At 48.7% G+C, this 13,428-nt stretch overlaps 5 protein-coding genes across 5 annotated transcripts; 2 read left to right on the forward strand and 3 right to left on the reverse strand.

The window, feature by feature from the left end:
• Positions 1 to 309: 309 nt before the first annotated feature.
• On the forward strand, positions 310 to 1,140 carry BC939DRAFT_498466 (uncharacterized protein; the record flags this gene model as incomplete). Its single annotated transcript, XM_051559819.1, has 3 exons — positions 310 to 579; positions 713 to 748; positions 844 to 1,140. The coding sequence occupies 3 exons, from the start codon at positions 310 to 312 to the stop codon at positions 1,138 to 1,140; spliced, it is 603 nt and encodes a 200-aa protein (XP_051417528.1).
• A 64-nt stretch (positions 1,141 to 1,204) lies between these two features.
• BC939DRAFT_102617 (uncharacterized protein) lies at positions 1,205 to 2,306 on the reverse strand. The gene is made up of 2 exons (XM_051549846.1): positions 1,790 to 2,306; positions 1,205 to 1,598 (listed from the first exon to the last, which is right to left on the reverse strand). Exons 1-2 carry the CDS (start codon positions 1,979 to 1,981, stop codon positions 1,269 to 1,271), a joined length of 522 nt encoding a protein of 173 aa, XP_051417529.1. The 5' UTR covers positions 1,982 to 2,306; the 3' UTR covers positions 1,205 to 1,268.
• A 2,320-nt stretch (positions 2,307 to 4,626) lies between these two features.
• On the reverse strand, positions 4,627 to 6,479 carry BC939DRAFT_435360 (DHHC palmitoyltransferase-domain-containing protein). Its single transcript, XM_051553483.1, has 4 exons — positions 5,801 to 6,479; positions 5,398 to 5,688; positions 5,107 to 5,301; positions 4,627 to 5,018 (listed from the first exon to the last, which is right to left on the reverse strand). The coding sequence occupies exons 1-4, from the start codon at positions 6,146 to 6,148 to the stop codon at positions 4,752 to 4,754; spliced, it is 1,101 nt and encodes a 366-aa protein (XP_051417530.1). The 5' UTR covers positions 6,149 to 6,479; the 3' UTR covers positions 4,627 to 4,751.
• Positions 6,480 to 7,146: 667 nt separating this feature from the next.
• Positions 7,147 to 9,791, forward strand: BC939DRAFT_435361 (uncharacterized protein). Its single transcript, XM_051553484.1, has 2 exons — positions 7,147 to 8,177; positions 8,476 to 9,791. The coding sequence occupies exons 1-2, from the start codon at positions 7,404 to 7,406 to the stop codon at positions 9,685 to 9,687; spliced, it is 1,986 nt and encodes a 661-aa protein (XP_051417531.1). The 5' UTR covers positions 7,147 to 7,403; the 3' UTR covers positions 9,688 to 9,791.
• Positions 9,792 to 10,028: 237 nt separating this feature from the next.
• Positions 10,029 to 13,009, reverse strand: BC939DRAFT_405606 (uncharacterized protein; the record flags this gene model as incomplete). Its single annotated transcript, XM_051552830.1, has 6 exons — positions 12,734 to 13,009; positions 12,450 to 12,633; positions 12,242 to 12,346; positions 12,016 to 12,135; positions 11,778 to 11,910; positions 10,029 to 11,687 (listed from the first exon to the last, which is right to left on the reverse strand). Coding segments are annotated over exons 1-6 (2,358 nt in total), but the record flags the coding sequence as incomplete, so codon positions are not given.
• Between the last annotated feature and the right edge of the window lie 419 nt (positions 13,010 to 13,428).

Below are 13,428 nucleotides of genomic sequence, written 5' to 3' on the forward strand. Positions count from 1 at the left end.
CGATCTGTCGGTAGAACAGAGGCTTGCATCTACCATCGGTCTGCAAAGCTCACAGCTATATAACGAGCCACAGGTGCCCGATCGGCATTCTCCACTCCAAACTCATCCTCAATATTTCTGTCCACCACTCAAGTGATCTCCTTCAAGCCCTCGATTTTTACGCATACAACAATGCATTCTTTATCACCGGTGGTACCGGGCTCATCGACAAGACTTTACTCGAAAAAGTTGTAGAGTTCATTCAGTGATCAGCCACGCGATCAGCCATTCAGCCAATAGGACAAAGCTTTGTAAAGAATCTACCTGTTGATGCGATCCTCGGCCAAGTCGCCGCTAAGCACTCGGATCGAAGAAGAGATATTTGGAAACCACATTTGTGAGACGCTGCGATTCCAGATCCCGAACGAAGAGCAATTCCGACAGCAGGTGATAAACAGGGTCATGCCTATTCAAGGAAACATTGTTCAGGAGAGACAAGAAATCTCGGACAAGGATCACGAGATGATTCATGATACGACATTCTTGGTGAACTGTGCTGCATCTGTGAACTTCGAGGGCTCCCTGCGAATTGTTCTTTCGGTAAGCAGAAAGAGTTACTCCAAGTTTGACAGTTATCGTATCCTTCCATTGCCCATTCCGACCGCGAGTGTTGTCACGCTTCGTCGGTGAAATACTTATTTCTGCTTATCTGAATACCCATAGGTCCTTACAGCCCTTCGAGGCGGTTACGCGGATGCATAATCTGAAGGTATTTGTCCATGTTTGCGCCTCATATGTGAACGCACACATCAAGAACGTGCACATCAAGGAGTAGATTCATTCATTTCCGTTTGGGGTCCCAAGAAGATCTTTCACGCGATGAACCAAATGTCGGACGACGAGATCAATTTGTTCAAGCGCACGATCGTTCTCAAGACCAACCCGACCACGTACTCGTTTACAAAGTCACTGGTGGAGCACTTGATCCAGAGTCGATACCAGCCAATGAGCTTGCCGATCATCACTGTACGCCCGCCTGGCGTCGCTGGCGCTCTCGAGGAACCAGTGCCCGGATGGAGTGAGGGCTTGGGAGCCACTTTGGGTATCATGGCCAATTGCGGCCTCGGGCATGTGCAAGAGTGGGCTGCAGATGAGCTATGACACAGTCCACATTCGGATAGAGACCGAAAATCGGTCTTCATCCGAATTTTTTATCAATAAATATATGTCACCTCAATGATATCTCCCCTTCTAGTTCCTCTTCAAGTGCCATCATGTCGTCCAGTAGATCAAGCCCCATTTCTCACGGCTTTGACAACACTGCGACTAAGCGGTTGCGTGGGGACACCGGATGCTAATACATGTCTCCTATGAGAAATCATGGAGCGATACAAGTTCATAGCGTCCTTCAGACCCTGCATCACTAGCCCGTACGGCTCTTCATAAACGCTTGATTCTTGCGATGAGCTCACGTTTGGCGGCAGCTCCGTCTCATGTGTGCCAGACCGACGTTTCATGACTCGTTGGGGAGTTCTGCTCGTGACAGCCTCATTGCTTAGCGGTAAAAGAATAATCCGTGTCGGAGAAGTCATCGTCTTCATCCTTGTCGTCCTCGCCGACTAGTCGTACACTCCCGGGAGGTAGAAAGAACGTTTTGAATTTCTCGTCAGTCGAGACAGTCTTGATGTCGTCCATGAGGTCACATGTAGGGCCTTTGCCCATACACCACTTTAGGTACGCGAGCACAGCAAAGTCTTTCTGTTTCTTGATGGCTTCTGCACGATCAGGGTACAATTCCATTATCTCTTACTTGAACTATTTCACCTCTTTGTCGTCGTTGTCGAGATTGTCGGCCGTTCGTAAGAGATCCTTCATTTCTGGAGGTATAGTAAGAATGTGGGCAAAATAGTAGCGTCCCAAGCAGAACTAAGGCGTGGCCACAGTAGATTGTCAGGGATTGGCTTGCCAGGTTCAGCCTCTGATCGCCATTTGGATACAACATGAATCATATCCCGACTATATTTCACTTTGAATGAGCGAATGATCCCTGCATCCAAAGGCTGAGAATCTGAGGTCGCTTTTGGTGGTAGTCGAATGATATCAATATTCTTGAGAGCAAGGTCGTCGGCATTGCCGTGTCCTGGTGCGTTGTCGATCACCAAAACAATATGTCGCCCCTCCATAGCAGCATCGAGTCCCTCAAGCTATCTGTCGGATAGGATACGGTTCATGTATCCTTTATCACTGTAATGGGTTTTCAGTTGTGCCTCTGTATCCTTATCCAGGCCTCTAGGACGGCATTTAGCTAAAACGAGGCCAAAAAACACAACGAAAGGGTTGTGTTAAATTCTACTGGCTTGTCAGTGCTGCATTTGGAGGTACGCTTAAGTTTGCACGCCTTACACATCACAAATGACATACGTTTATCCGATCCATCAGCGTTGCAGCACAGCAGGATGGATACCCTGGAGGCTTTATCAAGCTTTCGGGTATGGATCACACCATTTGACAAAGCCCTGTTCGACAAGCTCTTGAGATACAGGCCGATTTCATCACAGTTGTAAATATCTGCCGGTTTGTAATTGAAAGTAGCGCCGCAATTGCCTTGAACTTAGGACCGTTCCCGACCATATCCACGTCGCCTTCCTCGCCATGTCCTGACTTCATGCGAATGGCATTGTTTCTCTTGAAGTCCGTGAACCAACCACCAGAGAATTCGATCGGCTCTGGCGCCATGGATGGGTCCAAAAAGGTCATCTAAATATGCCTGCACGGCTATTTCCCTTAATCGGCTGTCGTTCACAAGGACCTCTATATAAGATTTTAGTAAGGTACACATAACCTACCGGCATTGCAGTAACGGTAAATGATAGGCATAAACACTTTTGATAATCTCGATCTGAAATTGAAGGAAAATTACTCCTCCATGGGTAATCTTTGTTATCTTCATTGCATTCTTAGGGCAACCTTATGAAGAATGTCTTCTGCTTCATGGAACGTGCGAGTGGCTTCCCTAGGTCCAAAGCTGTATTTTTCTCATCTCCCGACGGAGGCTGCTGAACGTTTTGGATCCCGTTGTCGTGCGGCAAGCACATCCTTGATAAACTCCGCCTTTAAACCTAACGGAATACCTTTACGTTGCTTCTTACTGGCAGCTTCTCCAGCCATGGAAGTTGTCACGGTATTTTTCATCTTGGATTTAGTTGCTGGGCGTTTCTTCGCAGGAGGTTTGACCGATGTTGTAACTGTTGTTATTGTGGTGGTTGTGGTGGTTTTCGGTGGAGGCTTCACGTTGGCTTTGGGCTTTGTCACTGGGTCCTTGGTCGCCTTCGATGTCGTCGCCTTGGCGTTAATATTTATAGGTTCAGTATTTGGTATAGTGGAGTCGAGGAGGAGTATGGGGATGGAGTTGGGGACACATTCAGCACTCAGGCACCATGGCGTACTAAGGTTTACATGCATTTATTGACAATTCTTTTGTCGCTTTGCGCTCAAGGATCTGCGGAGTATCCCTGGCCCCGAGTAGCGTTTTCTTGTATTTCTCTCCCTCCTGAGCTTCTTCGGGAACCCATACTCGGAAGCGCTGATGAAACTCGCTCGCAGCATAGAAATCGAATCATTGCATTAATCGTCTGAGACTCGTTTCAGTACTGTTCAAACCAACACACGACTTTCCTAATGATGACCGTAGTATAGAAACTGGCGCCGATTTGGCATTACTGGAGTAATGGGTTTTGAAAGAGGGACTCTGTAGCTTACTGCAGCGGTCATGAGTATGAAATTGCACAGGAATTATGTGTGCATCAATGTCTGCGTGGAGACTAGGAAGAATTGCGTATTTGGGGATCCAATCCTTGTTTTTATGGTCCATTCCTGGACAATCTCCAGAGCGTAAGTGATGATAACACTTTTCGCCGCATCTAAACCCTTCATCCATCCTGGCACTGAAGTCGGTCGCATAATCATTGTCATCAGGCTCATGGGAAAAGCCCTTTCACTTGCGACGTTTTCTAATTGTGGCTAGGGTTGCCTTTGTATTTAGCTATGGGTAAATAAGAGGTGTTTGTTAGTGAATGTTACTGAAAACGAGAATTACCTGAGTGCTGGGAAAGTTAACTACAACGTGTATTGGACGCGGTTTTCAAAGTACTGTTGAAGCGTACAGAGGTGGCGCGGTGTAGAAACACTTCCACGTCTTCATGTATCATCTCAAGTCAAAGTCAGTGAGCCCCAAGCCGATCCACCCAAGGACCTCGTCCTCGATACAATTCTGAGGAGACGTCTTGAATAAGGCTCCTACCAACAAATAGGTACTTTTGCAATGAATTCTTTTGAGTGCAGTACGTATATCATGATCTGGACATCAACGCATCGGTCTCCGCGGTCCTTGGCCTAAGACTATGACCGGAGAATATTTTTCAAGAGGACATTACCAACATTATTGCGCGTATGGCGCTTCAGTGCTGGCAGCAGACCGAGAGAGTGAGAGTTTGACATCATGGAGGGCATAGAAATCCTGTCAAGATAGGCCTAAATAAACGAACGTAGACTTTTGCCGATGGATCACATAAGATCACAGTAGACAACCGACCTAGCATAGGTACTATTTAAACTGGTTCCCATGAGCCTGCGATGGTTGTTATAATTGTTATTCAAGACGATCAGTGATATTTTATTGTAATAAATAAAATAGAGGGTAAAGGGTATATCTTGCGGTTTTGCGGTTCTAGACGCGCACGTTCATACTCATAAATCCTTCTAGGAGACTACGGTCAAACCATTTCATCATCTCGTGGATTATTAGAACCATCATAGGGGCGCGCCCACAGCATCGAATGTGGCGAACGCGAAGATGACGATGACATTCCGTCCTCCTCCTCCGAAAGCGATGGATCCCGCAGATCGCTAGGGTTGTCCCGTCGGACCTTAAAGTACAACCCGTCTCCGAGCATTGGCTGTGGCCAGAGCCACAGTAGCGGATTCTTCCCTAGTACTTCTTGAAAATTTGCAAGAACACCTCGGTGGTATGGGCATTTCACCTAATATAGAGTAGATATGCAGCACAGGAATGCATTAGTGCGATACTAAGGTACATCAATTAAATTTAACGACATAGTGGCGACTTACATCTCTGATCTTGCCGCGCCGGATCATAGTAAGCACACGATCCTTTTCCCAACTTTCAATCGTTGTTGTATTGCTGGAGATGCACCAGATGTGGTATGTTGCCAGGATACTGATGCCGAATAGGACCGTGCCATCGAGACATAGATCCACAATGATAAGGAGAATCTGCTCTTGTGTTGGCGCACTTTGACGATTCTATTTTAGTTGAAGTTCATGCAGACAGGCAGTGCATTAGCATAAAAAATAAATAAAGTCTCATATCCAAAGACCAACCATATTGTAGGCACATACGATGCCTAGTTGCTCGTTCTCATATGCTTCCAAGCACCGAAGAATAATAAGGGCGGCGCACATGAAAGTTGAGATCGTAGTCCAGATAATGAATCGCACAAAATGGCCGTAGTTGAAATATCCAACGCAATTCCGGATCCAAGGACAATGATGATCCATCTTGAGAATGCACCTCTTGCACGTCCTGCAATGATGCGTCCGCGCGGGTTTGTATGTATCGCAAGTGCGGCAGTAACGTGGAGTATGAGTTGTCCGCTTGTACTCGACACCCGATCCATCCATTGGTGGGTTCTATGAGCAGAGAATCAGACAGCAGTAGAGTTGAGATGGAGTAATGGGCATAGATCAGACGAGTTTCGGCGGGCAACAGCTCTTTTTTCCTTTGATGATGATGTGCTCTTACCCAATTCAGCGGAGGCGAACCTGGGTCGGTCACCATGGCCAGATAATAGTTCCAACAAAGCATGACCAGTGAAAAGTTGAACGGGACTAAGTACAGTAGTGCCTGGACATTGAGGTTACTCCACATGGTTGACAGGTATCCGAGAGCGAGTCCTTCACCACTGTTTTTCATGTCATAGTCCATGGCATTGGTTATAGAGTCCAGAGACTCAATTGAATTCAAAGAGGGTGCAGAGGTTGGCAACGGCCCAAAGAGCCAGGGCCAGAAGATGAAGACTTGAGATGAGATGCTGATGAAGGCAAAGATTAGCCACGCCAAGCAGGCGATCCACCGGTCGTTACCACCCATCCTGTCTTTGATGCTTCTTCAGCACTGTCCGTTGTTGCTGTGTATTGTCGGCTTTCTTTGTGTACTTGCGGTGTTCAGCGATCACTCTTTCTTCTCTTCACACATCGTCTTGACTCGCGCCCCCCCCCCCTTTGGTCAGGGACAGCATCGTGACGACTCCATCCAATCGCGTACGAAGCACGTACGAAATTTCATTTCCAATGCTGAACGAATAAAATGATATTCCAACCGTCCAGTTGGACCAATACAGTTTATCCAGCTATCCAGCTATCCAGCTATCCAGCTATCAGTGCTCTGGGACATGTCAAAGACGATGGCAAGCGTGATATTGATCATTTCGTTGAAACAAACACCAAAAAAAAAAAGTCACCCACCGCCAAGATGAACAAGGGATTACGCGACACGAGGACCCTGACGGGTATACGGCATATTACAAACTTGATTTTTTGTGCCATGTTCGTTGAGGATAAACATCGCTCCTTTGATCAAGGAAGTATGAATTAACATCAAAGGAATTATCCTGTTCATGGTTATCTTGTGAAATGTACATATACTCCACTGCTCTTTTGTCCTAGAATTTCTCCGGTACATTCGATCGATTTAAGTGTTCTGCAAGCCGAACCTTATGAAGGAGGGTAGACCCTGAGTCTGGACAGCCATTGTTGCCAGCAGCCATTTCGACATTTTAGCCGCCTGTTTCAGCGTTTATCCCTGGTACGGCAGCGTATTTGCTTTATTTTTATTTTATGGGTCTCAAATATGGGCTGTACCGAGTTGACAATCTAGAAAGAGGCATCATGAATTCATCCGTTGCAGAGACAAAACAACAACACCAACACCAACACCAACATGGAGTAACAATGTGTAGACTGCAGAGTAGCGTGCGCAATAAAGCCAAGAGAATTCACCGCGCCATCTGCACCCTCATCACGGCCTGTCTGTGCTCTCGTGAATAAATAAAGCACAAAGCTATAAAAGCAAGCAGCTCACAACCCAAAAACGGAAGCTGCTGCCCCTCTGATGAAACTTCTTCCTTATTCCTTATTCCTCGGACCCCTGCTACTCGTGTGTCCTTTCTTTTTCTTTACCTTCTTCTTCTTTTTCTCTTCACACATCCTCCCCCCGCCATTCGTAGCTTATTTTCAGCGTCTACTTCTTGCCGCCATTCGATCCTCAGCCTATTCATGAATTGATTTTCACTGCTCCTTTGATCTACTCCCTCCTCTCCCTTCTCAGTCTCCCACTCTACCCAAAGATGACCCCCAATAATACTTTTTCGCTCCGCCAGTCAATCCAACATCTCTTTCGACGGCAATGCAAACACAGTACCAAAACACTGGCCCTCGCCCTGCTAGTCCTCTTCATCACTCTCAACCTCCTTGTATATATGAACTTCTCATGGCTCTTTCTACCATCAGTCCTGGACCCGGAGCTACCTGTGGAGAGGCGGGAAACCAGCTCGATGACCCGTCCACCACAGCATTTCTTTTCATCGGCACCGGATTGGATGGACGAATGGCTTCGATACCAGTGGCTCGATCCCTCTTTAAACGAAGCAGTAGGCGCAGACCTAACAATCGATATCGTCTACACTTGGGTTAATGGCTCCGATCCAAAACTCCAGGCGTTGAAAGAACACTATCAGGACATCTCACCTCTCTTTCAAATGTACCGTGCAGGCGCGGGCCGAGGAATGGGTGTTGGAGGGGGCAGCGTCATCCGCGGAACAGGAACTACCAAGGACCAGACTGCGAACCGGTTCAGGGATATGGACGAACTCAAGTACTCTGTACGGTCGGTGGCCGAGTATGCAAAAGACATGTTTAAGAAGATCCATATTCTAACGACTACCGTGGATGGCGAGTCGGATGAGGTCCAAGTGCCGTCGTGGCTCGACATGGACACGTCCAAGGAGGTGATTCAACTAGTGCCGCATCGTGCGATCTTCGGGAACGTATCTGTGCTGCCATCGTTCAGCAGTTTGTCGATCGAGAGTCAGATCCATCATATTCCTAACCTCACGGACGTTGTAAGTGTGTACCTGTGCTGTTGTATTGCTTTTTATATCGTGTGCTCTAGCCCGTCCTCTTTTTACCCGTGTATGGTTTTTTTTTGTCCATCTGACAAAAAAAGGAGCATTTTGATTTTTATAGTTCCTCACTTGAGGTCTAATTATGGTTTCTTAAGTGAAGTTCATCCGCGGAGGATGGGCCTAACTGCACGCAGCACATGCATGTGCTTCACAAATAACAAACAAGGCTAAGCGGAATGTGCATTGTCCGTTTTCTTACCGTTTCGTCTCCTCTTATGCTTACATCATGCTGTAGTTCATGTACCTGAACGACGATGTCTTTCTGGGCACTCCCACGACCGCTGCCACCGTCTGGACTCCCCTCTACGGGTTCGTCTTCCACATGGAGCCAACCTTGCTCGTGCCACCGACCCTCCTTGACTTTCCAGCAAACTCGATCGTCTTTGGCGAATGGAACTCGCTCCAGTACTCCAACTATCTCCTCTCCAGGCAATTTGGCCCCCGCCATCGCTCCTATCTTGCCCATGTTCCTCATGTGCTCAGCACACCAATCCTACAAGAGATGCAAGATATGTGGCCTGAGGAGTTTGCCGAAACTAGCTCACATCGCTTCCGAGGAGAGGGACAGGCCATGGATGTGCATGTGTCGTTCTTCATGGCCCATTACGTAATGGAGCGCTTGCGTGAGTCCCAACTGAGCTCGTTCTGGTTTTATCGACTGGATGCGAACCAAGATGGTGTCCTCGACTGGAGCGAGCGCCAGCAGTTCATCGAGCGCGTTGAGAAATGGAACAAGGCCGAGCAAGACCTTCTTCAGCACTACCCACCTTCGCCATATTCCAGAAATTTTTCCAGTTACACCCAGAACAGTGATGCTCGTCTCCGGCAACTGGGCTTCTCGTCCCCGAGCCCATCTATCTACCGCTTGTCAGGACAGGATGGATACCCCTTTATGCTAAAGTATGCCAACACAACATCGAGCCCCAACAACTGGCAGTCAACGCCCTATCTGCCGTACGAGGAGGTCGGACTCAGGAACTGCCATTTGGATGTCAAATTTTGTCTTAGCCCACTCTTCTTGGACAGCACAATACCTGAAATTGACAACATCACATCCGCAAAAATCTTTGAGCGCCTGGCGTTCTCAGAATTCCACTGCGGCGACTGTCTGCTCCACATGCTTCGCCAGACAGCGACTGAGCCAGGGCTGGCAGGGGAGATCATGCCTCTAGACAGGACCTCGGATGCCTACAAAACTGTGAGCTCTGACCTGTCAAAGTACAACTACGTGATCGCGACCTCGACATACTCGTTTATCCAACTCCAGGAGCCTTATACATCACAGAGGGATCTGAACAAGATCCTAACCAACAAGGCTTCGGAAGCATTCTTCTGCATCAATGACAACGTGGGTGACAGCCCTAGGGTCGAAAGCGCCGTTCGTCAGGTGTTCAAGCAGTTCCTCGACGAGCGATTCTCGACGCCTTCACCATGGGAGAAACCATAACAAATATGACAACAATACACATCCTCATATCGAACAACTAAACAACTTGTACAGTAGCATCATTCGTTCCACAATAATAAAAGTCGCCAGAGCGCATAAACACACCTCCTACCACTGTCGTGTATGTTAACGTTTTAATGTACTCGGTATGAAGAAATAACTATCCATTAACGAGAGCGTGATCTGGATTGACTGCCCTTTCTCATACGCATCCTCTTGCGCTGCTCCATAAAGTCTTTCGAAACTTCAATCGTATTGGCCCCAGACAGCTTGTTGCCGCCGCCTGATCTTCTTCCCCTCCCTCCTCCTCCGCCTCCTCCTCCTCCTCCTCCTCCTCCGCCGCCGCCGCCGCCGCCGCTAGCTCGAGCAGGTGATTTTGAAGTCGTTCTCTTTCGTCCCTGTTGGCCTTTAGAGTCAGACCCACCGCCCCGAGCATTATTACTGCTGTCATTCTTGTCGCGGTTCCGCTTGGACGGTGATCTGCTCCGTGATCGTGCTCTGTTTCCGCCTCGTCCAATGCGACTGTTGGAAGGACTGCGATCCCGATCCCTGTCTGCATTCGCCTGGCTTCGATTGTTGGATCGTCCGTGTGCACCTGAGCTGGCATGATCCTTTCCGTCCTTCTGTTGACCAGACCGGGTGCGACTATCAGATCGACTCCGTCCAGCGCGATGGTCGCTTCTAGTCCTGCTATGCGACTGGCTGCGTTCTCGGCGAGCGTTCCCACTTCTGTCACGATCATTCGAACGGCTACGGGCCCTGGTGTTGTTATCATGCGGGCGCTGACTGCTCGATCGACTGAGCTTCCTGCCATGGGTGTCTCTGATACGGCTTTGGCTTCTTGAAGGGCTCTGATGGCTGGTCGAGTCATCTGCCTTGTTCTTCGATGGACTTGCCGAACGGTCCCTGCGTCGACCCCGGCCATAATATGTATCCCGATCCCTGGATAGCCTGGAATTTTCGACTGGCGAGCGCAACTTATCATCATCCTTGGCTTTGTCTTTCGCACTGGTGTCCGCTGCTGCATCAACTGCAGGCTTGTCGATCTTTTTCCCCTCTTCAGCCGAATGCTCCTTCGATAGTTTCGTTGCCTCGTGGTGTTCCTCTTTCGAATGACGTTCACTCCTGGAATGGTCTCCGTCTATCCTTCCAGAGATAGCGTCATCCTTCTTGCGTTCGATTGCCATCTCCACATCCCCATTAGCATCCTTGATGTCCTTGCTATTCTCGTGGTCCTTGCTATTCTCTTGGTCCTTGCTGTCCTTCTTACTCTTGGGGTTCTCGACATCAAGCGAGCGCTTTTCCGACTGATGCGGAGTTTCTCCTCGGGCCTGTCTCTTTGCTGGCGAATGACTGCGAGAGCGAGAACGTGAGCGAGAACGAAGCGGAGATTTGGATCTCTTCCTACTGTTACCCTGTCGGGATGGTGTTCGTTGTCTAGAGCGACGTGTTGCTGGGCTTTTGGATCTAGATCGTCGCCGTGAACGTGTCGGCGACCTCGACCTCGATCGCGAAAGAGGAGACCGTGATCGTGATCCGCCTCGACGGGACGTCCTCCTAGAGTACCGGTCGTTATCTCGGTCACGCGCTCGGTCTCTGCTTCTGTCCCTACTCTTGTCTCGACTCCTGTCTCTGCTCCTATCGCGACTTCTGTCCCTGCTCCTATCCCTGCTCCTATCCCTGCTTCTATCTCGACTTCTGTCCCTGCTCCTGCCTCGACTCCGATCTCGTGCCCTATTTCGGTCCCGTACAATGTCTCGAGCGCGCTCACTACCATCGTAATGATCCAAGTCATCTCTGGGTCGATTTCGACGTTTGTTCTTGTTCTTTTTCTTCTTCTTTTTCCGCTCAGTGTTTCCTTTATTGGCGCCTTCCACGTTCTCAATGCCCTCCGTATCAAGAACGATCTCGTTAATGTTGTCCAAATTAGCGTTGCCATTAATTGATGTCGGATTCGTGAGTGCGGACACATCATTCGACATCCTGGGTTCCATGATTGGCTATCAAGTGTAAATGAAAATTATTAACAGCCGAAAATGTAACCTATTGCGAACCCACTCTTCCTTCAAAGCCTTGTCCGTTCATCTTACATTGAGACGATGATCTTCTTCCTGCGCCATGGTCGTTTCCAGATACTGGCGTGCCGAGATATTTGACGGGTCCAGCGCCAATGCAGCACGAAAGTCCATGACAGCATTCCTCCACTTCCTCATATTAGCAAATCTAGCTCAGTAAACCATTAAGAGCCATTGTGAGATAGAAATGCTTCATTCAATTCAAGCAATCCTTGTAGTCCGCTTTTAATCAGAGCATGCAGTCTAAACTTACGTGCATCCTCTAGCGATATAGGCCTCTAAGCACTTTGAATCGATCTGAATTGCCTGGCTGTACGCCTTGATCGCATTATCCAGCTGGCCTTTCTGAGCGTGGTCAATTCCTGTAGCAAAACTAGCATATTCACAATAAGAAATACAAACCGTTAGTAAGCCATCCCAGAGGTACAATACCTGAATATGAAGCAATCCAGTTTTCATCCCCATTGGGACATAATTACCTGTCCATCGCCCAATTCCTATTCTGTTCATCCCGTAGATCCAAATACGTTTCCTTTCGATGCAAGGGTGTAGCAGATTTGGGATCGCCTTCATTTGAACCAGGTCTATCAAGAGGTATAAAGCGGTGGTCATGATCAGGAAGCCGATTGTGAGGAGCACCCGTCCGATCCCGTTACAGATCCCGTATGTAGTACCCGAATAAGTTACCTTTCGCACTTGACCCATGGCACTTTGAGCAAGCTGTCATCCAATTTCGGACTGATCCCAAAGACCCTCATCCAACGAGCTGTCCAGAACGGGTTGTTGGAGGCGACTTCATCCTGCATCAGATTTTGTCGCCATATTTTCGTCTCCTGCTGCGTCAACGATGTAGCCGGGGCGAATTTGTAGTCTAAAGGTCAATCCCATTGAGATGCAGGCAACCGGTCAATAAAACGGTTCCTGGAAGACATCAACCGCCGAAACATCCTAATTGTCCCTGTGCTACTCACTTTGCCGCCCTGGAACTGAGGTCGCTCGAACGATGTATTTTATCTTGCGAGCATACTTCTCCGAGCGTACGAAATGCTTGACGACGCCTTCTAGTGCAGGGTCGATATTTGAGAGCGCAGGGATGGCAGAGTGGTGTTGTTGGTAAGGGTGACTCATGCTATGGGTAGGGGAGTCGAGTGGGTGTCGACTGGTACTGGATCTCTTTCGGCTAGCGGCTGCAGAGGCCGAAGTCGTAGATGAGGATGCGGGCGTTGATGCTGCAGGTTGGGCAGCAGCTGTTCCTGCCGAGAGCGGCTCCATGACGCGATACGGTGCCTTTGATGGTGATGCGATGCGAGGCGGTCAAAAGAGTGGACGAGACGATCGGATTGTTCAACCCCCCACAAACGAGTTCAATTGAACCGCAGGGAGGTGGCTTAGTGTCTCCCCTTGAAAAGTCGCTCAAAACTGTCCCTCCCACGGCAACACTCACCCCAGCCGAGCATAAAGTGTCCACTATCGTCGATAACCAGACGGCGTAACCTGTACACCCAGGCACGCTCAGCTACACCAAACATGGATATCGACCTGTCAGAGCAGCGGGATTTGCTGGACGCTTTGGAAGCAAGGACCTTTGTATACCTGCAATCGTTCATCAAGATGACCCACCCTCTGCGACAGACACGCATCGAGGCAAAGGACCTGGAGTTGCAGT

This window comes from Gamsiella multidivaricata, assembly GCF_025024155.1.
Source record: "Gamsiella multidivaricata strain RSA 2152 chromosome Unknown BC939scaffold_2, whole genome shotgun sequence".
Lineage (NCBI taxonomy): Eukaryota > Fungi > Mortierellomycota > Mortierellomycetes > Mortierellales > Mortierellaceae > Gamsiella > Gamsiella multidivaricata.

What these genes read in the sequence shown, in the direction of transcription:
- BC939DRAFT_102617 (XM_051549846.1), bottom strand. Translation starts at nt 1,981, where the DNA reads ATGTTGTATCCAAATGGCGATCAGAGGCTGAACCTGGCAAGCCAATCC. An exon ending in AAAGAGGTGAAATAGTTCAA is followed by an intron (nt 1,599 to 1,789) that starts GTAAGAGATAAT and finishes GTGTACGACTAG; the next exon opens with TCGGCGAGGACGACAAGGAT.
- BC939DRAFT_435360 (XM_051553483.1), bottom strand. Translation starts at nt 6,148, where the DNA reads ATGGGTGGTAACGACCGGTGGATCGCCTGCTTGGCGTGGCTAATCTTT. An exon ending in GTTCGCCTCCGCTGAATTGG is followed by an intron (nt 5,689 to 5,800) that starts GTAAGAGCACAT and finishes CTCTGCTCATAG; the next exon opens with AACCCACCAATGGATGGATC. An exon ending in AGAACGAGCAACTAGGCATC is followed by an intron (nt 5,302 to 5,397) that starts GTATGTGCCTAC and finishes CAACTAAAATAG; the next exon opens with AATCGTCAAAGTGCGCCAAC.
- BC939DRAFT_435361 (XM_051553484.1), top strand. Translation starts at nt 7,404, where the DNA reads ATGACCCCCAATAATACTTTTTCGCTCCGCCAGTCAATCCAACATCTC. An exon ending in TTCCTAACCTCACGGACGTT is followed by an intron (nt 8,178 to 8,475) that starts GTAAGTGTGTAC and finishes ATCATGCTGTAG; the next exon opens with TTCATGTACCTGAACGACGA.